This window comes from Hermetia illucens, chromosome 2 (assembly GCF_905115235.1).
Source record: "Hermetia illucens chromosome 2, iHerIll2.2.curated.20191125, whole genome shotgun sequence".
NCBI classification, from domain to species: Eukaryota; Metazoa; Arthropoda; class Insecta; order Diptera; family Stratiomyidae; genus Hermetia; species Hermetia illucens.
In genome coordinates, this window is record NC_051850.1 from 148,242,750 (window position 1) to 148,268,980 (window position 26,231).

The following is a 26,231-nucleotide window of genomic DNA, read 5'->3' on the forward strand; positions in this document are numbered from 1 at the left end:
CAAGTGTCAACGGAGCCTTCAGTTCAAAGTGCAATTCGGTGGAAGTGTGTTATGTGAAACTCTCGTGCTGAAGAGTTTTGTTTCAAAATATGCAGTCAATTGTGAACTGTTTCTAAATTGTGTCTTGAATTCTTACCTACGTAGATCAATTGCCGGGTCGCCAGGATCAAGAGAGCGGCGACAATGAAACCGAAAATTGATAAAAGACTGCTGCCTATGAAGGCGCATTATTTCCTCTACAATGCAGGTGAGAATAACGTAACAGCACAATGTGCTGACTGCACGGAAGCCATGTGACGAAACGTTTGCATTTTATTGAACAGGAACGGCACCAGTTGTACCTTACATGCCTGTATATGCGCGACAACTCGGCTTCTCATCGGTAGTCGTTGGGACTATCTACACAATTTTGCCAGTTGTCGGCTTATTGGCTAAACCGCTATTTGGACTGATAGCTGATAGGTAATTTGTATATGTTTTGCTTCCTTTCATAGACTATCTATGTTATTAGATTTTGCCAAACGATTTGTAGATGGACCCCCGTGTCATCCTCTTTGTGAAATTGTTATCTCCATTCATGAATGTGTGTGATGTCTATTGGCAGAGATATAGTTGCCACTGCTTACAATCTGCTTGCGATAAGAACTTTTTTGAGTAACAACAATAATCATTTAGATTACAAATATTAGGTCGCACATTAGCACCATTGAAACACAATTCTCGAAGAAACTAATTAATTTGAAAAAGCAATAGGCAAGTGCCAGAACCGCATGAAGGCCAAATATAAATCTCGACTGATTCACTTGTGTCCACAATGTTCTATTAACTGAAATTGAGTATGTACCAGTTACTTTTGATCTCGGATAAGTTCCTGTTTTGATTCGTAAATATCTTTCATAATATTACTTCTCAGGCGAAATTACATATATCCTTCTCCACTATCCTGAATTTCCAATTGGCGTTTAAAAATGCGGCGTTAATTGGAAGTTGCCAAACTTATTTTCGGTTCAATTGATTAGTTTTACACAATTTGTTTCCGAGGAGGTTTGCGGGCTGGTCCTCAATGCTGAAAAGTTAGGTCGATTGAGTTAATGTTCTTAGATCGCTCTAGAACTAATTGATTGGCGAACAATTTACTGGAGCTAATATTTCAATTTCGACTAAATTTATTAATTTATTCAATCAGTTAAACAATTATTTAATATAAACCCGTCAAAGCAATTTAATTTTACTGCGCTAAACGATGCCTAGATATGGATATGTATTTCCCATTTATAATCCAAATAATTTATGTTAACAAGGACAACTCAGAGTGGTATAAAAATCGATTTGGAAATTCATTTCTATTTTTGTCTTGCTCTGCTAAGTCCTGCTAGACTATTCATTTATAATGATGAAATTTTAGATGCATCCACAAAGCAGAGAGGAGTTTAATGAAACCTTGAAAAGTAATACGGAAAATCTAGAAACCGACAGTGACTTAATGCTGTTGTCCTGTAAATGTATGGGGCTGTATGCCAGTTGCTCCATTTTACAAATATAGGAAGTGAGCGCAACCATGCGTTTACATAGATTAAAAGAGTTTTGGGAAAGCCTTTTTATCTCTTTTACAGTGATAGACTGCAAATTGCAAGTGCATCGATTCTTTTGTGTCGAATGTTGCTAATCCCGGTTGTTCGGAGGCCAAGTAGGAAGAGGGCAAGACTTGAGTCCAGGACGGATCATCGCGAGCCATAATGGCGGCTTTCAGCGTCCGGTGCCAACGCTCTAGCATCCCATTGGATTGTGGGTGGTATGCCGTAGTTCCCTGGAGTTTGCCTAACTCCGAGAAAAGGGTGGACTCAAATTGCATTCCCTGGTCAGTGATGACCACTGCAGGGATGCCAAAGCGAGGGATCCACTCTCGACAGAGGGCTTTAGCACAAGATTGGGCCGTAATGTCCTTCAGAGGTATTACTTCAGGCCACCGCGTAAACCTGTCGATGATTGTAAGGCAATACTTGTTACCCGGCGAGTCTCGCAAAGGGTCTACGATATCGAGGTGTATGGTGTGGAATCGCTTGGTAGTGCGGGGAAATGAGCCCACTTCTTTGCTTACATGCCTGGTGATCTTACACTTCTGGTATGCGATGCACTCTCTGACCCAGGAGTTGACGTCCTTATTCATGGAGGGCCAGAAGTATTTTTCGGTGACTAGCCGATTTGTCGTCCTGATGCCTGGATGCGCTAAGTCGTGAACCGCGTGGAACACTTCCTTGCGAAAGGTGGCCGGAATTTATGGCTGGAGTCCCTTTTCTGAGTACTTGCAGCAAAGGGAGAGGCTCGAGCCGAAGATGGGCAACTCCCGAAATTTGTATTTGGGGTTGGATTTGAGGCTCTGAAGCTAACTATTTTTTTTGTAATGCGTCATCCTCCTGCGCCTTTGCGATAGCCGAGAAGTCGAGTGAGGCGGGGATGTTTACCTCGGAGACACGTGACAAAGTGTCAGCAACTATGTGTCGAAGCTGATGAGAGGACGCTTTGTCGGGCTTTTGTTTTAAAGCATACATGAGAGGCTTATGGTCCGTGAATACTGTGAACGGTCTGCCTTCTAGGGAGAAACGGAAGTATTTAATGGTCAAGTACGCAGCGAGCAGTTCTCGATCGCAGGTGCTTTACTTCCGTTGAGTGGGGTTCAACTGTTTAGAGAAGCAGCTCAAGAGAAGAGAAGAGAGCAGCACCTACTGCCATGACAGAGGCATCAACAAAAACGGCTAGGGGTGCATCTTGTCGAGGAAAAGCCAAGAGTGTAGCATCAGCCAGTTGTTGTCGGGATTTGACAAACGCGCGGACAGCCTCTTCAGACCACACAATCTCTCGTGGGTCTTTTGCTTTGGGGCCAGACAAATACGCGTTCAAAATGGACTGGTGTTGGGCGGCCTTGGGCAGGAAACGACGATAGAAGTTTAGCATGCCCAAGAACCTTCGCAATTCCTTCACAGTTTTCGGACGCGGGAAGCCTGCGATCGCTTGCACCTTGTCTGGGTCGGGCTGTATTCCTTCAGGGGAAAAAAGTGGCCGAGAAATCTCACCTGTGTCTGGAGAAACTCGCATTTATCAATGTTTAGGACTAAACCGGCCTCAAGGAGATGTTGAAAAATGCACTCGAGATGGGCAGATGCTCAGACTCTGACGAAGAAGTGACCATCATCCAAATATACAAAACAGAATTTGAGGTTTCGCAGGATCGAGTGAATGAACCTTTGAAAGGTTTGCGCCGCACAACCCAAAAGTTACCCGCGTGAACTCGAAGAGTCCAAAGGATGTGCATATTGCCGTCTTTGGAATGTCTTCTGGAGCTACAGGGATTTGGTGATATGCCTTGGTTAAATCCAAGGTCGAAAAAATGCGGCAGTTTGCGAGATGATGCTCAAAGTCATGGATGAGTGGAATGGGATATCGGTCAGGAACAGTCTGTGCGTTTAGCTTTCTAAAATCCCCACAGGGGCGCCATTCGCCTTTTGGCTTGGAGACCATATGCGGTGCGGAAAACCAAGACCGTTTTAATGCCTTAGATACTATAAATAGTTATCGTTCCGATGCTTGTAGTTCTTCTAAATAAAAATAAAACTAGGTAGCTTGCTCCTACTACAATATATTTTAATAGTTAGTAAGTACTGAGGAAGAAAGTAAGTAGCTTTCGAAATACGTATTTACTAACTATTAAAATATATTGTAGTAGGAGCAAGCTACCTAGTTTTATTTTTACTTAGATACTATATTTTGTATTGCTGAACCATGTTTGTTATTAATTTCCTAACAATGAAATCAATTCAATGGGGAGAAACAGGAGTTACTCACGATAAAGTCTATTTTACGTTTTCTAGCGGCTTTTTTAGCATCAGCTCTTATTCTATGATGAACATTCAAGTACTAGAGACATCTACTTTTCACAATTAAGTTTTATAGTTCTTAAATTGCAATATTAGCTGTTCTGCTAGTATCCATTAATAGATAACATATTGGTCAGTGTTATAAACCTAAATGAGCAATGTTATTCCTGCTATCCACTTACATAACTCCTGTTCGCTTTATTTTTCCAATTCAATTGACATTATCTGTTCAAATATTATTTATAGTGAGGTCTTCTATAAATTTCTTTGATATTTCTATCTATTTTTTAAACAGATTTCGTCAGCAGAAACGATTGTTCCTTATATTTCAAATTTTAACAGCCATTGCCTTCTTCGCCATTCTTTTCATTCCATCTATACCAAAGAGTACATCGATGGCATTTCATTGTAACAATGGTATCACAGATTTGCGATATATTCCTGAAAACTCGGATTTGGATACATGTATAGAAAGTAGTCTAGAATCTCGATACAAAAATCAAACAGTTTCATGCAACTTAAATTGCGGTGCTAAATCATGGATGTGGCAAACGATATGTGATAACTGGGGAGTTTACGACAATTGTAATGATGTGAAGGATAAGACGAAATTCCAATTTTCGATTGAACTTCGACCGGATCACATGGAAATCAAAAAGAATGGAATATATTTTATCATTAAAAATGGTATAATGAATGGCCGCAATACAACGATGTACTGCCCGCATTTGAATAATACAACTCCGTACTTTAAAACCGACTGTGATATTAAGTGCAACGACCAATATATTATGGATGTCCTGACCGAGAGCAAGATACAAAATAATGATGCTGTCGGATTATATCAGTTTTGGCTGTTCTTCATGTTTCTGATTATTAGTTGGGCTGCAATGGCAGTGGTTGTTAGTGTTGGAGATGCAATTTGTTTTGAAATGCTCGGCGATAGACCTCATCTGTACGGAAATCAGAGGCTTTGGGGAGCTGCTGGTTGGGGTGTGATATCATTATTTTCTGGTTACTTAGTGGATTTATTTTCCGGTGAATCATATTTTAAAGATTATACGGTTGTATTTTATATGACGCTGATAATGATTGCGATGGACGTTTTTGTTTCCCTAAGATTAGAGGTAAGTACATTGTACGTGAAGACTAAATAAATCATAATCATAAAAAGTCTCAGAAATTCACAATTAATGCAATAGAAGAGGTCCACTTTGCAACACAGTATCGAATTTACTCCTTTTATTTTCCGATTTGGTTGATAATTTTCTATCGATTTTAAGAAATGGCAGCTTCGAGAAAAACATTCTAGATTCAAACAGTATTAAATTGTTCATGATTTAAGATCCTGAGAGGCACGGTACTAACTCCATAGAACGGTCGGTGCTCATTCTCCGCCATGTTCCTATGGCCGGGAACTTAGACAAAGGTGATTTTTGAACGTTTCGTCCAGACTGTTCAGCGCATATCTGCACTGCCCGCCTGGAGGATGTCACCACTTAGTACCAGGCTTTAATGGCAACTTGGCTGTCGATCAAAGTGACTATGTTACGATTGGGGTTCGAATTATGCACCTCACCTTGAAATACACTTTCGTATCTTTTCGATTCGACTACACTGTATGCTCCCCAGAATACTCCCGCTCCGACTTTACTCACCGTCTTTAATACTTCAGTAAAGAATATTGTGTCATAACCCCACAACAAATCGCCACTGTAAAATTTTTCTTGAAGCTCAACTTGCATGTGGCATAGTCCGTTGGAAGTGTTCATAGTTACCGTGGCACTCCGTCTGAGATGTCACAATGGCTGTGGGCTTCGCTGCTTTGTATGCATACTTCGGAGTCTAGCAGCATTGCAGGATACAGCGTATCTAATACGATGATCAAAGGGAAGCTGTAAAAATACATTGAGACCATCCGTCGCGCTGGATTGCAGGGGCCCATTAGAACTTGCACTTTCTGCTCAACGTTGGTTAACACACAATTAGACAGTACCTCAGAATAAGACGGATCGCGGCTGCATATGCCCAAAGAATCATCCTCGGCTAGAGACCCCATTTCCTCAAAAATGACTTCTTGCAGGCGTATGAGTGTATATAGGCTTTCTTAGCCCTCAGTTTTATGTTTAGGCCCCAATTTAATCCAGGATCATACCCAGATAATTATTATAGCATTGGAATAAAGTGCCAATTTTTTTTCTATTTAGCCGCAGTAGGTGAAATTCGGATGAATAGCATCAGCTTCGGCTGGGCGTCCCTCCACTCACAGCTCTGCTCAAGTGACTGCATCCTACATCAGATTGAATTATCCTGGTTCTTAACATGGATGGTATCCTTCTATGTCTAGGAAAGCAGCTGCTTGTATTTATGTTTATTTATTTATTCAACACAAAAGGGGTAAGGTAGTAGGCAATGTTTTAACAAAATACAGTCTTGATGAATCTCTTCAAGCTACGGCAAATATCTTTCTTACTAGGGCATAATCTCCAAGTAGGATTCTGTCTCCAAGTCCACCCACCTAGCGGGGAAATGCGTCTGAACTAACAACTCTAGGGTCTCACCAGAAACACTCCGACTTTCTAAGAAAGAATGAGCTCCTATGTTTCTTGGCTAGAATCTTACTAAGTCTCGCAGAATTGAAAATATCTATGTTTTGACCATACTCCAGTCAGAACCGCTTCCTGGCCCCTGGACTCACATACTTCGGGTGAACTCCTGTTGTATGTGAGGACAGCTCGGTTATTTGCGGTTGGCCCCCCTAGTGGGAGTTTCATGGTGGTTGTGGTTATGCTCAAGCGAGAAGAGACCTTCGGGCCTCGACGTGGTTTTGCGTATCAACACGGGTGCCGTACTCCATAGTTCGGTAGAGATTTAGGTAATTCTTGCATCCACCAGTATGAATGCTAAGCCATGCACTTGGTATAGACTGGTACCGTTGTTGCTTGTCTCAGCGAGGCTCTGATTGTGGTCACAAAATCAATCCGTGTCTTAAGAGGACAGTAGGATTAAGTCTCACGACAGGTGCCTACGTAAAACACTATGGGCTTCACTCCCCGAACTGGGAAAGTAGAAAATTGGTATATTGCCCCTGTTAGTTCGCGTTAATATTAAAATCGAAGAGAATCCCGCCTCTTTCGTTGATTTTCGAGCTGCGCAAAGCGTGCGGGGCGCACGATGCAAGCTTATCAACAAGTAGGCTTTCTGGTAGTGCTAGTTGGTCGTAAGCCGGGAATATATACACGTTCCTCACTTCCACCTGCTCTTGTGCTGTGAAATAAATTGTAATGTTTGCTTTGGCGCCGTATGATAATTCGGCCTCCTTCGATCCAAAGCTCCTGCATTAGTTCGATGTCGATGTTTTCTCTCCCAGAGGAAAGGTGATAACGCCAGTAAAGGATCGTTTTCAGAAAGCATTTAATCCACAATAAAGCAGTAAAATTACTTTGATATTTCTAAATAAATGTTGGTCCTCAAAATACAATACAACGATTGAATGCAGTCAATGCAAACGAGCGGAGCACAACACGCAATACAACAGTTCTAAATATTAGGTGCTCCTGCAATTTCAGTACCTCAATCATTTTCGTTATTGTATGTATTGATTATTCACCACTGGAACCAGAATTTGAACTGACGCCCAAAGACCTCGGCCACATGCCGTAGAAGATATTAAAAAGTTTGCTAAAAATTGATAAAGTTAGGCTAACTTGCATACTGTTGAGCTTTAACGGTTGCTGATTTAAATAAGGATAAATATCCGATTATCTAATAGTATTTCCCGTTCACTCCTTAATGGAGTATAGGGCATTCGCACAATATCTCAGTGAGACTATGCTTAAATTTCATTATCATCACACCTAATGCTGAGAAATTAGTAAGCTCATGGCAGCGAGGTAAACACACGACGAACACAGACATCCATGACTACTGGGATTCGAATTCAGAGCAAGAGAATGAGAGGCTGATGCTTTATTTCCTCAACCATCGCGCCGACCTATTATGTGGTTTGTTTACACTTTGGAGTTGAGTTTTGGATCATGTAAACCAAAAGGACTAAATCCGTTACTGTATACAGTTCTAAAATTGAAATTGGAGTGGACCTGTTCTATTATTTGGAAGTATATGTAAAGTCTAAAACATTTATTTCTCACTTCTCAATCAGCACAATCAAACAAAATTCTCAACAAACATTGCAAAGGATCTTGGAAAAATCTTCCTTTCCATACGTGTAGTGGTGTTTTTCGTATGGTGTATTCTTGTTGGACTATGCACAGCGTTAATTTGGAATTTCTTGTTCTGGCATCTGGAGGATTTGAGCGATATGGAAGGCAATTGTGACAGTCAAAACTGGATGAAGACCCTTCAAGGTATCGCTATGGCGATTCAATGCTTCGGTGGTGAAATACCTTTCTTCTTCCTATCTGGTTGGATTCTGAAGAAAATTGGTCATATCAACGCTATGACCTTAGTATTAGCTGCATTTGGAGTACGTTTCATATTATACTCACTTTTGGCAAATCCTTGGTTTGTTCTACCAATTGAACTATTCAATGGACTCACTTTTGGAATATTTTACGCCACTATGACCTCATATGCTAGCATTGTTGCCCCACCAGGAACGGAAGCAACTCTTCAGGTAAGATCTTTAAGAATTTCGAACGCAATATTCGAATAATGGGGACTGGGTTGGTAAACATAAACTTGCACTTTTTTACAGGGACTTGTTGGTGCTATATTTGAAGGAATTGGCGTCTCTACTGGTAGCTTTATTGGAGGCTTATTGTTCCGTGATATTGGCGGCAGCAAAACATTCCGAATGTTCGGAATATGCGCCTTGTGCGCAGCCTTAATTCATGCATCTTTCTATATTATTTTGGAGAGATGTGGTAAAAATAAGGGTAAGAACGATGCAAAGGCATTGGAATAAAAAAACAAAAACAAAAGAGCACATAGAATGTATGAAATAAAACTGGTGGTGGTGCGACTTGGCACTTAGTGATGAATAAACTTTGTTTATTCTGTTTGCTTGATATGTATCTACATATTTAAATTTTTATATTAAATCAAAAATTAAGTTTAATGTTGGGGGTTTCAGTCTATGCATGAAATTATCCGTAAAATTACTCGTTTATACGTTAATATTTCTATTGCTTTGTATTTCTAATCAGTAGATACATATTAAATGTCGTTATTTGCACCACAGGTATGAACACTTTTTCAGATAAAAAGATACATTGAATTAATTTTATCAACACTTGCTACTACGCTACCTTCTTGCTTTATTTAAATAGATTAACATATAAACTATCGGCGGTCGTTTGCTAAGAGTTTCTTTTTGGAATGCAAAAATTTTGTTTACTTTGACGCTTAAAACTCATTCACTCAATGATCGAATTCATAGATTTATGTATGCATGTATATAATTTTCCTCTGATGCGTTACATATCAAACCTTCGGCTATTATTTCTATATTTAGTCAGATATAGAGACATCGAGAAGGAATCTCTATATCTGACTAGATATAGAACACACACAATTTGTTTTTTTGTTTTGAAAAGTCTAATACACTTCCAGTTTGCTCTATAATGATCCCTGGTAAAAGTTATCGTACTCTTGTTATGGTTGTTGTAAGTTTGTATTTTTTATATTTTCGTTTTTACGATATCCTTATAATTATGAGAAAAAATGTAGATTTTTATTGTTACAAACTAAAAATGGTTCCCAAAATACTGAAAACTATGGAGCTTTCCTTTGCGTAGTGGTACTACCTTTCTATTTCTTTCTGGTTCAATGGTGATTTTCGGAAAATATTTTGAAAAATGTTCGTAAAAGGGGTACTTGTATATTCTTGGATATTTCACTCCAAAGTTTAGGTATTAGATTAGATAGATATTAGACGCTATTATCACACTTTCTATAAGATATAATATCGGTTTTAAATTTGAGCTTGGAGATCTTTAGGTGTATATATCAGCACAGCGGAAGGAGCATTAGTAAATAGCTGCACTTTCCGCTGCGACTACGGTTCAGTCGGTGCATCTCCTTTAATTCATCGTTTAAAAGCACCCATTTTTAACGGAAGAGATAGTCAGTTTCAAATTGATTATTATAAAATTGTTAATGCTTGTTCCCTCTTCCACAGTATACTAAATAGGTGTGTGGCATACGCACTATAAAAGGGACAACGAGACTCCATTATCAGTTGAAATTTATTACTTTTCAAAACTGCTTTAATGGATTTATACACACCTGGTCTGTCCGGATAGCTCAGCGGTTAGAGCACTAGGCTTTCATAGCAGAAGGCGGCAGTTCAGTTACTGATGACAGAGGACAAAGAGCCTTGTGTTTTTCTCTATATGTTATTTATGTGCCTTTTCTTGTCAAATGTTTCCTGGCATTCATCATCAAACCACTCATTTCTCCGTCGCCGGGATTCATATCCAACCACTTCTTCCGCTGTTGTATTGATAGCGCATTTTAAGTCATAGCAGGTATCATCTATGGGCTTCTCTGTGGAATTTTGGAGAATAGTACCTAATCCTTCTTCCAGTTTTGCCTTGTACTCTTCCTCTATTGACTCATTTTAAAATCCCAAATTTTCAAAGTGTGTTGGTTTTTAATTTGCTAGACTGACTGTAACTCCCGAGCGTTCCCAAACTTGTCGTTGAAATCACCGAGCAATCTATTGACTATCTTTTTAAACTGTGTGCAACCACATGTCGGTTATCTCGTAAACCATTCCGTTTCTTGGATGGTTAGAATCCTGACTTTGTACTTGGTGGCCTGTTGGAGCAGGTCTTTGACAGCACCACATTCTTTTAGTGATCTAAGATTCCAGGATTCAAGAACGGATTCATGAATACATTTGCGCGGTCACTTCCCTGGTACCAATCCTGTCCGAGGCTGTTCATCCTGCTCCGAACTTTCAACCTGGAGGACCGGGCCAATTGCTTAAGACCCTCTTCACGAAGGGATGTGATTAGGTAGGATATAGTATGGTGGAGTTATTGCAAGTAAGCTGGGCGTCCATCTCTACTTTTTTTCGGACTTTTCGCGATCAAGGGTTTTTACTGACGATAGTACCAAGTACATTGTCTCAAACCCTCATCCTGTACCTGGGCTTGAGGTAGCGTGCTATTCACATGGCACGACTATTTTCACGCTTTGGCCCTTTATCATTAACCATATCTCCCATCTAACAAAAACCTGGCAAACCACCTAATCGCTTATGTAATTTATGAACGGACTATGTGATTCTGCATATATGCAAATGATCCAAGCTCTTCAAAAAGTATTTAGCGTTTTGTGGGAAAAAAAGGGTCTCCAATTTACTACCAAGCAAATGTCCTCAGGAAAGGGCTAACTCACTCCCGAAATACATATGTATACACAATGAAAAATCAAGTCAATAATCCTTTACTTTACACTTCCAACGAAACCATCAAACCCCCATAAGCAATTATTCTTAAATTTTTCGAAACATTTACCAAGTTTCAAGCCATCAAAATATGCATTTTAAAAAAATCACCTATATTATATGCACAAAAAGATGAATAATAGTAATCGTTCCAATCCAATTGGATCAGGGCCTTGAAGTGTGTTAGAGCACCTCATGCAAGACCGTAACGGTACACTACAGGGTTAGAGTACCCTGTTGGAGGCAATGTGGTCAGCATTACGCTCGCCCGAGATTATTACCTTGATTTGACTCAGGTACTTATTCATAAAAATAAAACTAGGTAGCTTGCTCCTACTACAATATATTTTAATATAATAGTTAGTAAATACGTATTTCGAAAGCTACTTACTCTCTTCCTCAATACTTAAGCTCTGAGGAAGAGAGTAAGTAGCTTTCGAAATACGTATTTACTAACTATTATATTAAAATATATTGTAGTAGGAGCAAGCTATCATACCTAGTTTTATTTTTATTTAGAAGAACTACAAGCATCGGAACGATAACTAACTTATTCACAGCTGAGTTGACTTGTAGCCGATACAAATTCCACTGTTTCCAGTAAGATTTGAACCGCGACCTTCCGTATAACAGCCTTGTGCTCTAACCACTCAGCTATCCGGGCACGGCTGAATGATGAATGCTAAATATAAACTTAATTCCCTCTCTTCTGCTAACATCTATAGATCAGACAAAATCCCATTAATCTGTAGTTCAGTTTTTATGCGTCCGGTTTTCTAGTGTCGAATTGTTAGGTTTGGTTTTTTGCCTGCAACACACTTTTAACAGTGGTTATTAAGACGCGTGTTTCTCGCGCATTATACAGAGCTGCGGTAATTTGTGGGGCCGTTGAGCGTCGATTCCGTTTAGAGAGTACTTTGATGTAGTTATCCTCTTGCTTTTTTGTAGTCATAGACCTGCCTAATTTTTTCCGGGCTTCTTATTCGGGTTTCTTGTTTTGTAGTAAGGGTGTGGCAAGCACCTTTACAGGAATTTCCGAGCCTTACTGCGATTAGATATTCACTGTACCCTTCGTCACGAAGAGTACGAATAGCACTTCACTGTTCAACGGTAATTTGCTTCCATTTTGCCATTTTTAGAAAAAGAATGAAGATGTGCTTCCAAACTTATGGATATAGTGTATATCTTTTATACCAAGAAAAACTTATAGAACGTTGTACATCCGTATTTTCTATTTCAATGCTAATTCACTGTGCCTTTTACGAATAAAACCAGTTCATCATCGTTTTCACAGATTTATTTACAGTTTAAACTGATATTTTTTGTGTTAAGGATTCTTTTCGATTTTGTCAGGTCAAAAAAGGGTCAGTCTAAGGAAAAATCGTGTTTTTCTGAGCGACTCCAAGAATTTGCAGTGTATTTTCTTCAACGGCGCAGCAACCGGTATCTGGTCTAGGCCTGCCTTAGTAAGAATCTCTAAACATCCCGATTTTGCGTCAAGGTCTACCAATTCCATCAATTCAATATCACTAGAAGATTTTTGGCATCCTGGCCTTATGCTATTGCTCCATCTTAGGTCTCACGTCTTCTTTTTAACCATACATATTGCTCTTAGATTTTTGGGGCTGTATCATTCTCACTATCAATTAAGTGACCTGGTCGTGATATTGCTCATAAATTTCGTCGCTATATAGGGTATGGAAGTAGCATCATTGATTGCGGGTTTGCCTTCAACTTGTGGGTGCCTTAGGTTTTGCTTTAAATTTTGAACCCCTACTCATTTTATTTCTTCTTTCTGAATGTGCATTTTGAAAGGTCTCCTCGTCTGTTTATGTGCACATATGAGGTGGGGTAAAGACAAAGCCAGTGAGCCGACCCTACTGGCACTTTGTACTCGATCCCATCGTCTAAAGCCTACCATCCACGTTCAGTTGGGCCTGTCAGTTACGACTGGAGGGTCCATATTTGACCGGCGGCCGTAACGTTGGTGGGATGCAGTTGGTCTGTCAGTTTTGTGTTTTGTTAGCGAGAATTGTATGGGCATCTTTATCGCTAATGATCATTTTTGATAAATGCTCACACCCAAAAAAAATTCCCTTCCACGTTCAGAGTTGATGATGTTGCAGCTTGCCGGTATGGGTGCTAAGTGCAACTGGCGGCCGGGTGCATTGCGAGCTCTTCTGGTGTAATTGACAGGCCGTTATGAACGTGGGTGGCGGGCTTAACGGCATATCTCAGATTCGTTTGTATATATGTATGCTACCCACTGCGACTGGACCACATAAGCACCAAAAAACTAATTTCTGTTGTGTACATAGAAAATGTTCCGTGGATCCTGCTTCTTCATTACAGGATGGACACGTATCATCTTGGAGAAGCGCTATTCTGAACATATGCGCAGCTAGAGAATTATAGCCCTGCTTTTGTACAGGATAAACGTTGCAGTATGTTTGCTAGACGCTGATAGGAAAAGTTTACGGTGCATTAAGGCTATGCCACCTGCAATTATGAGAAGCTTGTGCTCTGTTGTCAATAGCAACATTAGACAATGCTATTAACACTGCCATTGCTGGTTCCGATCCGACCATGGGGGAAATTTAACCCTAAAATTGATAGACCAGTAGCTTACTGCAAACTACAATTTGATTTTATAGTGTATATATATATTTCGGGAGCGATTATACGGTTCTATTTATACTTAAACACTAATTACCTAAATTATTTTTTAACAAAAAAAAACAACATTAAATTATTAACTTAATTACCTGTTAATTCCCGCGACGAGTCTTATTAATTTTGACCCTCTTTGTAGAAGTTTGTACTAGGTGTAGAAAGCGTCCGTATATCCTGCCATACTTTCTTTGGTTCCTCCTAGCTTTCTCTATGTTTGAGAATAACTTCATATCTTCTACCAAACAATTTTATAGAGATTGGAACATCGGAACGCATAGCAAAAACTGAATGCTGTTCTCTCAATTACTCTACCAATCCTGCTCATTGCAGTGCTATGAATAAATAAATCCAAGGGTTGCAAATTGGGTAATGGTTTTAGAACTGCGCCCGATATCGTGTTCCTGTCACCGTTAATACGCAGATATAAAGTACTTTGCAGTGAAGCTTATAGTGAAAACTCTTTTATTTCATCTTAACTTACCACACTATGAATGCATAAGCGAGTGGCCTAATAATAGCAACATACATATGTATATAATATACATTACTAGCTGAGACCTAAGTTCCCATATCAAAGTAAATTCGTTTCATCTTTACCTCTACCTGTTTGTTTCAAAGCAGCTTCTTCTCTAGAGTAACTCACAGACATTTCACTTTTTCAGAGAGTTGAAGGATTGACCCCTCAAACCGCTAATTTTCTCCTTCGCATTTCTGTCACCCCGGGAGGTGTACTTTCAAGAGAGTCTCTCGACACAGGAGCACAGCATGAAAGTTTCGCTTTCCAAATCCTCACAGTATGCTCTAAAGGTGTCTCGCCTTGAACATATTGTGAGCCTTTTATATTCGCTGTAAGATTCTCAAGTTCAACCAGCCTTCCTTCCAATTGTTTTTCCAAGCACTATTCAGAAGTTATCTGGTTGATTTCATGAGTTTTTGCAGTTCTCGATTCCACCGGGGTATCGTTTGATGATGTTTGCCTCAAGAAATAAGATAAGCCTCTTCAGAGACCTCTCTTTCACTACAAAACAAGGGCATATGCTTGCTCCCTGGTATTGTCAATCCGTCCAAAGAGATTATTTTTGATCTATAGGCTTAAAAACAAGAAAAGAAAAAATTTCTGCAGAAATGCTCTAAGAATAAACACTTGAAGTAGAATTTTGTCGCTATTTTTAAATTTGTTCAACTTCTAAAGTACGGATCAATTACATTCCAGGGTGCCGACATTGCTTTTACATATTACCAAGTACGAGGTAAACCCAGAAACCCGAGTTGAAATACAAAAACTATCAAAACAGCTTATTTGCACCAAAGTTGATACAATTGTAGTAAATGTTAGTTATGAAATTACTCTAATATCACCGCCTTCAGCTTCGAAGCTCACGCCTGGACCGGAACCGACCACATACTCTTCCCTATCAAAATTGTTACTACTTTAGGCCTTTAAACAATTCTTGGTTTATGAGGATTTCGCATTGACGTTGCCAATAATTAGGATAATTGCAATCTGGACTACATCCTGGCTACAAATCTGGGGACACATTGCTGTGAATCCAAGCCTACGTCTTCCTTGCGTTATGAGATTGTGCTGAATTATGCTGTCCTACCGTAGCCGTCTTGGTCCCTCTTTTCATTTTTGAACTTTGGGTGTTAACTCAAAAAGAGGAGTCCGTGGTCCATAAAGAGTGGGAGCAAGTTGCTTTTCATTTGGTCCGGTCCGACATCAAGCGGATACGGACTTAGGATTCCTCAATCCCTAAACAAAAAAATGAAATGGAGTCGCATATCTTCAGGGCTGCTTACGACCTTGAGGATCTTGACTAGCACAGGAAATTTGTCAGGCATGACAGTGGGTACTATTGGCATATCCATTTCCGATTATTTTATATCCAAACTACACCATAATCCGCGATTTTCCAACGCGAAGTGACGTGAAAAAGTTCTGTTCTCAGCTCATATTTATGCAAGCCGAAACGTACTAGCAAGTCATCTAAAAAGCAGAATAGGTTAACTATAGGTTTACACACAAATGTCGCTTCAGGGTGCACCATGAAGAAATACCAGTTTGATTACGTTGTACGTTAACACTCCCATTCACTTTGAAACTGGAATTAGCTGATCTGAACTATGAAAAAAAATGCATCTAAAGTTAATCTATCACATTTACTTTTCTTCGCGTTTACTTCCCTTTGGATTGAACCTTTAAACAGTACGTAAATCCCTGACCACTTTTTTCTAATCTAAAAGCTGCAACAATAATCTATCCTCTTTGAATTCAGAACAGCAACTGATGCTCTCACTCATTCTTTACATGCGTGTAACGTTTTGTCTAAGAACACAAGCCTCACGATATACAACTCTCATCTATCTTAGCAACATTGTTAAGCGAGATAAAGACTAATAAATTAATGACCGGCTATTCAATGTTATAATCGACGTTAATTAAACACGGTAATTGTGCGAGGTATGTCTATGATAATTTTTTTTTGTATTTATCAATTCAATTTCATTGATAAATAAAACGAAATAATTCATCTGATAGTTATGGAAATTTTCATTGACAATTGAACCGCTAAAGCCATTGTACAAATCATCCAGATAGTTGCTTGCTTGCTTTCCATTGTTTAGTTTTGCTTGAATTTATTTTCTAATATTTGATTTGAATGTTATTTCCTTATCACGCATTGTAAATCGGTCAGAATGCAACACACTCATTTTAAAATTTCCAAATCTGTTAAGCACAATTGTTGCCGCTGAAGCTGCATGCATATTGCAATCAGAAAGAAGATAAGAAGTATTACTAAGTACCAAGCTATTCAAATCAAAATAGATTACTTTCATTTTCATGTTTTCGTTTTACGTGCATTTAATCATGGAACGGAAATAACCCCGAAATCCTAGCAGGGCGACACATAATCATTTGTCTAGGTGATCATCGCATTCTAACATTTAGAGCCAAGACTTAACTGTATATTTATCTTTAGTCCACGTTTAAAATAAATCAATTCCATGTGTACATTGAAGCCAAAAATATTTCCTCAATACTCATATTCTTTTTAGGTCTCCGACCAAACTACTTGCCACCAACCGATGCAATACATATGCTTGATGACGAAGATATGAATTTTAGAAGTTAGAAAAATGCATTCCTTTCGAGATATACACAGTAGCCTATTAGATGATAGTTTCTATTTATTCCCGTATTCCATGTTTCAATCTGAAGCATGCCACAGTATACCAAACACGAGATTCACAAATATATAATTGTGCCTTATTTATAGAAGGCCATTGCGGTTATCAAGAGCAATAATATTCAAATGTTTGCATTATGCTGCATATTTAAGGAAAAGCTAAGGGTCACATAAAACAGGTAGATCTCTATTTAAATATTTTTTATTTAACTTTTTTTGTATATTTTCATATTTATCTATAACAATTATTATTAACAAAGTGTTGCCTGGAGTATGTTTATGTAAAACTAAATGTAGCATTGTTAGTTTGAATAAAATTTACCCAAAAGTATTTGAAAAAGGTAGTGTTTGAAACTTCGTATCGTTTTCGCTGTGCTAATCATGACTTGGATTTTTTTGTTTTCCTATTAGCGCCTCTTCTTGCTGTTGCTTCTGGAGTTTCGTCGCCAATTCTTTTTCTTTGCATGATTGAATGTGTTGAGCTCGTTTCTGCAAGAATTAGAGAGTTGCATTATTGAAGGAAAAGCATAGAATAATCTTTTAGGTAAGTAAAATGCTTCGCGAGAATTGAAGAAAAATTACTGCAAACCAATATTTGCAATTTATTTTTTAACGCTGATGTGTGTCAGCTTCGCAAGCAATTTCCTCAGATTTCCTCATAGATGACTACAGATATTTGAGCGCAAATTCATTAATGTCATATCTCCTTCCATCTGCTGTTCTCGAGAAAGTGCTAGTAGAAAACTTTGTGCAGGGACGACTTCCCATGAATTTCATATCACAGAAGCATGCGTACTGCACATAAAGATACTTCAGCGGGTGGAAATCAGACTCTGAGAATGTCAAGACTGCATTTCGTGACCGTTACTTTTTTTCTGATCGAAAACTTTATTTTACTTGACTTAGAGAACATAGAGGAGTTTGTAGGACGATGGCATATTTTTCCAAGCGTCCTAACTCACAGATGGCTTCTGATTAATCGGAACAAAATTAGCTCAAATGATATTGGCAATTTAAACTGCAATAATAAAAACAAGAAGTCAAAAGATGTAAAAGAAACAGTTGAAGGGACACTGTCGGGACAAAACGTCCATCATTTACAGAAAAAAAGAGAAGCTCGAATAAGAGGATGCGAAACTTTTTTGGATTCATTGGTAAAATCTAAAATGTCCAATAAATGACATAATTGCTACTTTCCTTCTTAAGTAGAATAAAGATTTGCCATACTTATATTTGATTTAGTATCAATATGTAAATTTGACCGCTTCAAAGGAAAGACTTCGTAAGTCTGAATAATACCATTATTAATGCTACGCAACGGTATAACAGCCAGTCAGATCATATCTGTTACCTGTTGTGACTTTCGACACGAGATAGGAGACATTCTAAAAGCTTTAAAAGTTGTTGTCTTCGATTGACCAGCGCTAGTGGATGTTAACGTCGTTTTAGTTTTAGGTGTTGACATTGCCGTAATGTACTTTCTCTGGCCTTGAATAATACGCAAACTGAAATTTTACACCGTATTTTCGATCGGGGCGAAGGTATCTCGAGTTGTTTTCCCATTATGTTGATATCGTAAACATAGACCAGCAGTTGCTTTCTAGGGCTAGAACAAAAAGAATACCCATGCCATGCCATTGAGGGTGGAAGATCTCTGGAGTCAACTTAGTCTTATTAATTTAGTTGGGTACCTTGTACCCTGCCTATGCTATCATAGACCGCTTCAAACTCGATGAAAAGATGATGCAAGTTTCCCACCGATTGGCACAGAGAAAAAATCAGATGTTAACCTCTTTTTTACAAGAGGGTGATTTCTGGGCTACCCGACCTAGAAAGATAGTGGAGAATATCTTATAGACGGTACTCAGTAATGCGATACCTCTATAATTGCTGCACTAAGTAATATGTATCCTACCCATACAATACTTCATTGACAATCATCAAACATCGATCCGCTGTTACCTTGAGCATAAGCTGATGCACTCAAAATTTAACCAGTTTGTACGGCTGGAAATCAGACTTTCAGGTAGTCAAGTTATCTTACTTGTACAAAAGTCACAGTCAGCAAATGGTACAAACCTACAACTAAAATAGTAGGTATGTAGATAGCGTCTATGTCTTTGGGGTTCTGATGGTAAATTTCGGTCGGTATCGGGTGTTTGACAAAAAAGCATGGTAACTGCTATGATTGACGCGAAGCGCTTTGAGACAATGTTCCTATGAAGACATACAAAAAGGGCCCATATGTTGTATTCCGCGGCGACCAGGTATATTAAAGGAGTAGGTACAGCGGTGTAAACAGGTTCAGTAGGAAAGGTGACCAAGAGGAACGAAAAATTGCCCTGACCTTCTTTTCACCAAATATTGGCTTGCCGTTGGGTCAAGGACAAGCAAAATTAAAGCATAAAGAACTGAAAGCATGAAATTATTTGAATGCATAATTGCAAACAGTTTAGATTTCGAAGTATAGTAATGGAACAACTGTTGTCTGAAAAGCACGTTGCCAAACGACTCGCTTGTGCACAGGAAAGCATTGATCGCGATTAGAGTAACGAATTTTTTTACGTTGAAGCTTCTTTTTGGGGTATTAAAGCCATATCACATGTTTGGTGTTTCTGACCGCTCCAATTTGCCCAGCAAAGCAGCTCCTCATCCAAAGGTTTTGGCCCTTTTATCTATTTGCCGTCAATCTGATTACCCCCAATCTAGTTGAATAAAAAAAAAAAAAAATAATATCCCCGATGAGGCTCCGGATGGATCGCTTAACAGTTAGACTGCCAGTCTGTCGCGTGGAAGGTCATGGTTTAAGGGGGTCATCCCGTGTGAAGGCCGTTTGTTTTGGCTTTTTTTAGAAATTTTTTTGTGAAGTACTGGATGAAGATACAAATACGAATTTTTCACCATATATTAATTAATATTTTGAGCATACGCAGTAATTTTTCCAGTCCAATTGCATAGTTCGTTATTAAAATACAGAGCAATTTATACACCCATCTCCAAAAAAGGTGTTTTTCTGCTGCCACGCTAGAGGGCGCTACGATCATCTTAAAGAAAAAAAAAGTAAACGACATTTTAACGTAAAGAATTAACTACAGTCCGCAAACTAGGATTATTAAAAAATATTAAAAGGTAAATTTTTAGTGCCGTGTTAAACTTTTTTTTCTGAATTTTGGTGTTTTTTAAGGCTTCTTTAATGAATAAAAAAAACTACTGAATGAATCGCAATTATCCTAGTTTGCGGACCGTAGAAATATGTTCTGAATAAGTCCTGAAAATTTCAAAGAATATCGTTTGATAGATTTTGGGCTATGGTGGCAGCCGATTTTCAACATGCGGTTTTGAGAAAAACGCATTTAAAAATAAAATGCGATTTCTAGCCATAAAACCTTAACTGACTATGAGAGTTTTTCGGAGGATTTTATCACGGATCGGTTTAGTGTTTCCTTTCACCTGACAGTCAGAAGGAAATAGAGATGATGTCGTTATTCAAGCCTGGGCCATCATGCGAACAAGATGTGCCGATATTCATTAGGACTTAAAGGCAGAGGCACTCGAATAAAACGTGGTAAATTTGGTTGGTTCCCGCGCAAACCGGGTTCCAACTACCATTCCGTGTAGCACTGTTATTTGAATGATATGTAATCCATTGTCATTGGTATATTTATGCAAACTAATACTTAGATAATAGCACTTGTGAAAAAAAAGAATCATCGAACGGAAGGTTTCGAGATGAGAAGCATTGTAATGGACAAAGAGAAATTGGAATTACACCTTAAAAAGGAAATATGTATGCTACAGAAGGCAATCCGCAACAAGAAAAAGGAACCGGAAAAAACAGGGCATTACAGTTCCACCTTTACGAGAAAGACAAGCTGAATTGCGCACTGAAATTACGTCTTTGGACGGTGGACGGATGCTATCTGATGAGTCCAAATTTAATTGATAATCCATCCTCGGTTCGACGAGGGAAAGGATGCAGGCCATCTTTTGTAAGTAGTGATGCGGAAAAGGCTTTCCTGTTAATACCTGTCCATACGTAGTAAGGAAATTTATGTATAGTCATTGCCATGGTTTGGAAATTGTTCAGGACCAAACCCCATACACCTCGTTTATTCAAAAAATTAACAAGCAGACGCCTTAACCAAATTCCATACGATTTTATCGAAATTTATATAAATCGATATCCAAACTAGTTATAGCTATGGTTAAAGCGATAATCGGAATCACCAAATTTAATGTAAAGCAAATATCAAAAAATATATTCATGCTTTTATGACACAATGACACAAATGCAATAAAAATGTTTTTAAATAAATCGTTGTTTTTATATGTATGTAATTTATGTTCTACTAGCAAACAATAAATCTTCAACAAACGTAGGTTTTCGTCTGTACCTCCCCCGTACAACATAAAACACTTGAAATAATAAAGACTTGCCTTTTCTTTTTGCTAGTAATATTTATTAATCTCGTAAATACCGATATTTCGGGAACGACTTGTTCCCTTCATCAGTGCTACAAGTTTAATCGCTAGAAACACCGCGAGATTACACTTAGATAAACATAAGACATCTGAAATCCTCGAAAAAGTATCATACATGCCCTGTGCATCGGGTTTTTTTTCTAACTATGTTGTTGGTGATGTAAATATGAGAGCCTTTAGTTTATATTCCTTGTAATGTCTACTGGAAAGTATTGGCATCCAATATCATGCACTTTATTTCCCCTTTCTTTCCCATAAAAATTAGCGTAACTCACCATTGAAGCTCCAAACACTAAATTATACGCTACGTTCAATCTTTGTTTTAAATGAAAGATTTATAAGTCACATCATTTTGAAATCAGTTCAACTTTATACCTTCCCCGCCGCATCCTGAGAATGATGAACAGGTGATGGATATGTTTAACTGCCATCAAGTGGATGTGGGCTTAGGACTCACTCATTCCTTAAACAAAATCTGCCGACTACTTGGGGTCCCTCTTAAGCTCACGCATCACTACAAGGTTCATGACCTCCATTCGGGAAGGGAAAGAAGGCGAAACCTGATAAACTCTGAAAGTGCTTAGTAACAAATGATTTGTAATTTTCTCTCCCTCAAAATATGTAGTGAATTCTATAGTTTAGGTTTCTTCCATGTATATTCAAAAATTTGCAATAGACGTGGCTAATGCATATCTTATCGTGAAGCTATACAGGTTATTATAATGAGATGATATATAACAGCAAGTCCTAATCAATATGTACATACTTACATTGTGGTTCACTTTCTGTTGGGAAGCTATGGAGTTGCTCAAAAGACAATGACATTAATTTATATAAAATCACTTGCCATTTGCTTTTCTCTAACATAAATTAACGTAAAGTGCAGTGGAAAATTTGAACAGGAGAACATTTCAATAAATTTCATATTTACTGTTAGCGCTAGTAATAATATCGCAGAAGACCATACATTGCACAAAGGAAATATGTGAGACTGCAAAAGTCAGCATTGTATTGCGTGATAAAACTTCATTCTAGCTTGTTGAAAGGAAGTGGAGCATTTTAAAGGAGTATAACGTCTTCCCTCAAGTGTCTCAAATGAAAACCAAATGACGAGGAGTATATTTGCAGAAAAAAAATGAGGGCATCAAGAGCGAAAAATAAGGGTGCACGCTATGTTCTGGTATGTTGTCACATCAAATCAAGAGATTAAACAAAATAAAAAGTTCGAAAATGATGATGACTATGCAATCTGAAGTTTCCTAGGATAAATACTGATTTCTGCATCCAGAGAAAGTGATTCAACGAAAAGTATTAAAGTTCAAAACTATACTTACTTTTAGTGCTGTAGATCTGTGATGTATATTCACCATTTCTTTTTTTATACTTATGAGTTTATCTTTGTATAGTTTGTATTTCATCATCTGTAAATTCGGTTTTATTAACTGTATTGTACGACTCAACTTAATGCAACATTACCATATTCTCAAAGTCATTAATATTACTATCGACAAAGTTGAACTTCTCTGATTGAAAATCGATATATATTTTATTTTGTTTTGCTCTAATGAAAAGAAAGAAAATGATTATGGTGTGCCAGATATTTATTACACTTACAATAACTCCCGTAAATCCATTTTCACTTTGGAGAGGTGTGGTTCATAGATTTGAAGTAATCCCCGCGATAGTTTTTCTGCGGTTTGAGTCGTCTCATCATTCCTACAGTCAAAAAAATTTCCAGTTAGTTCTCAAATTAATGTTTCTATTTATGAGATTTTATGAATTTGAAATATACAATTAGAATTATTACATTTTCTCTAACGGTGAATCTCCCAATAACAGCCCTTAAGGTTTAGTATCTGACCAGAATTTTTCTCGGAACAAAGAAAGGTGTCCCTAGAAATTTTAAAGCCTATGAAGAGGCTTTTTTTTACAACAAGAAACAAGAAATTCTTTCCTGATGAAATTTCTCAGGAGCATTCATTATTGCCTAAGCGAGGTTGTCAGTCTGACTGATAATCGTATTTTCCTTATTTATATTAATGGATAGATCACCTAAGGCGTCGGAAAATTTGCATATTTAGGAAGCGTTGTTCCCTACGACGGCAGCATTGAACTTGATGTCGTTCGACGCATCAATTGCACTAAATCTCTTTTCGTTGCTTTTGTCCAAAATATTGAAATGCAACTAATTCAACACAAATATCAAGTTGAGGCTGTTCCATGCTAATGATCTTTCTGTGTTGCTGATGATACCAACAAATGATTTAATGATGATTTGATACAACCTCAGATGAAGGACTTCTCCGGCGGATGGGACAGAACGAAAGTGGCCGTGTATAGAAGAACTCCATTGCTAGCCCCGCCCTTCCCCAAGGTGGGCAATGATTTTATCGTCCCAGAAATACATTGCACAGAACAATGGAGAAGAAGTTCAGGATTATTGGGAAATCCTAGAGGAAGCTAAATCACATTTCAGCAAACTGTCAACGATGGCACGTAGGTGCGATTGACGCGCTACGCCCCATTTAGTGTTAAATGACAAGATTAAAAAAAGATAGTTCAACCATTCATATTTCTCAGTCAATGGGGAACTGGGTTGCGCAAACTGAATTACCTTTTACGGTCACATTCCGCACACTAAAATGCAATCGAGAATGTGTGCCCCATTATTTCAGTTCTAATTTCTGCCCACAATCAGCAACAGAACTATCTTTTTAAGGATTTGTGTAAAACAAAACCTTATTAAAATCGGTTTACTGTCTGTCTGTATGTCACACGCACTTTTCTCGGAGATGGTTGTAGCGATTCACACCAAATTTGGTGGAAACGTGGAACTGTGAACGCTCACGAATACAGTAAGTCACCTAATTCTACACTGAATTTAAGGGGGGTCCCCACACATGCAAAAGGGGGGTGTAATTTTTTTTCGAATAGTCATGCGGGGTATCAATTAAAAGGTCTCGATTAGTACTTTTCGAAGCCGAACTTGGTTTTGACATTTGTTCGAAAGGTAGGGATTGCGGGAGGTTGAAAGTGATCATTTCTCTAAAGGGGGTGCCTGACTCAAATCAGGGTAATAATCTCGGGTAAGCGCAATTCTGACCACGTTGCATCCTATAGGGTACTGTAATCCTGTAGTGTACCGTTACGATCTTGATTAGGTGCTTTAACACACTTCAAGGCCCTTATCCAATTGGATGGGTACAATACCTGTAGCTGACAATATTATGGGAACTACAACCAACCGCTCGAGACGCCAAATTTCTATAATTTCCCGAGCCAGTGGCTCATAGTTCACCTTTTTCCTCACGTATTTCCGTTCGTTTTGCTGTTATGGGGGATAGCAACATCAATTATATACGCGGAGCGACCCATCTTGTCAGCTAACAGTACGTCAGACTTGTTATGTAGAGTATGGCGATCAGTCAGAACTTGCCGGTCCCAATACATGCTGTAAGCAGAACTATCATGTACTGCTTGCGGCTCATATCGGTAAACCGGACATGTTCCCGTGATCAGCGCATGCTTGTATGCAAGATTTTGATGGATAACCTTACATACAGCATTATGCCTAGTGATGTATTGCACCGGTGCCATAACAGTACAGCCAGAAATGAGATGGTACAACGTCTCTAACGCCGAATCACACATTCTGCACTGGTCGTTCTCCACCCGTTCTTTCATGATGAGCGTTTTATATATCGGGTAGCATTCACGCCGTCCTGAATGGCACACATGAACCCCTCTGTCTCAGCAAAGAGCTCCCCAGCACACAGCCATCTATTCGACAGATGCAAATCGACAAATGGCTGCCGAAGACAATTCACGTGTTTACCGTGCATTGCCTTCGACTTCCATTCATCGATCCGTTCTTGGTCCGACTTTACTCCACTCAGAGGATTGAAAGACAGATCCTTCAAGTTAAATGGAGTCAGCTCACAGTCTGCATTACAGACAGCCGCATGCAAGGGACTCGCCTGCTCTTTACTGTAAAAATAAGCACGCAGTGACTCGACGCCGCGAGGCAGGTTCATCCGCTCTACGGCAGGGTTTGGATAGTGCATTCGGAATTTGGACATAGTAGTCCGTATCCGCCGCTGAACGTTTTCCAGGTCGGTTTTCGCCTACGGAAATATTCCGAATGCATAAACCAGTGAAGGGATAGCAAATATATTCAATGCGGTTATTTTATTCTTCCTCGAGAGATGCGATTCCAGGACCAGCTTTACACGTCGCAGGAATTCAGACAACAGAGCATCCTTCAGATCACCAACTCGAGCATGGGTTCCTTGCAGAATTCCTAGGTACTTGTAGAAGTCTGCCTCGGTCATAGCTTCGATGTGGAGGCCACCAATGCTATGTCCGGCATGCGGGTCGTGATGACATTTGCGGATGGCTTGGATTCGACACATTTCTAATTCAAACTCCATCCGAATATCACAGCTGAACATGTCTTTTATTCGCAACAGACTTCTAAGATGGTCGTCAGTGCCAGCATACAGCTTGATGTCATCTAAGTACATCAAGTGTGTCAGTTCGCATTTAGCACGTAGGCCATACTTTATTGCAAAACCATGCCCTCTAGCTTCATTCAGTAGC

The 26,231-nt window shown here is 38.8% G+C and overlaps 2 protein-coding genes across 3 annotated transcripts in view; one reads left to right on the top strand and one right to left on the bottom strand.

The window, feature by feature from the left end:
- On the top strand, nt 1-17,490 carry LOC119650194 (major facilitator superfamily domain-containing protein 6). 2 transcript variants are annotated; one of them, XM_038052761.1, is made up of 6 exons: nt 1-247; nt 324-462; nt 4,168-4,999; nt 8,035-8,508; nt 8,590-8,764; nt 17,020-17,490. In XM_038052761.1, exons 1-6 carry the CDS (start codon nt 184-186, stop codon nt 17,094-17,096), a joined length of 1,761 nt encoding a protein of 586 aa, XP_037908689.1. In that variant the 5' UTR covers nt 1-183; the 3' UTR covers nt 17,097-17,490. The 2 variants fall into 2 exon arrangements, with proteins under 2 accessions (XP_037908689.1, XP_037908688.1); XM_038052760.1 differs by having other exon boundaries at nt 2-247; nt 8,590-8,770.
- Nucleotides 17,337-26,231, bottom strand: part of LOC119650195 (general transcription factor IIE subunit 1) — a 13,202-nt gene continuing 4,307 nt past the window's right edge. The window contains exon 7 of the mRNA XM_038052762.1: nt 17,337-17,639. The gene's annotated coding sequence lies outside the window, so the exon portion shown is untranslated. The remainder of the gene's footprint in view (nt 17,640-26,231) is intronic.

Coding starts and splice junctions, on each gene's coding strand:
- LOC119650194 (XM_038052760.1), top strand. CDS start 184: ATGAAACCGAAAATTGATAAAAGACTGCTGCCTATGAAGGCGCATTAT. Junction 8,509..8,589: donor GAACGGAAGCAACTCTTCAG/GTAAGATCTTTA, acceptor ACTTTTTTACAG/GGACTTGTTGGTGCTATATT. Junction 8,771..17,019: donor GAGATGTGGTAAAAATAAGG/GTAAGAACGATG, acceptor TATTCTTTTTAG/GTCTCCGACCAAACTACTTG.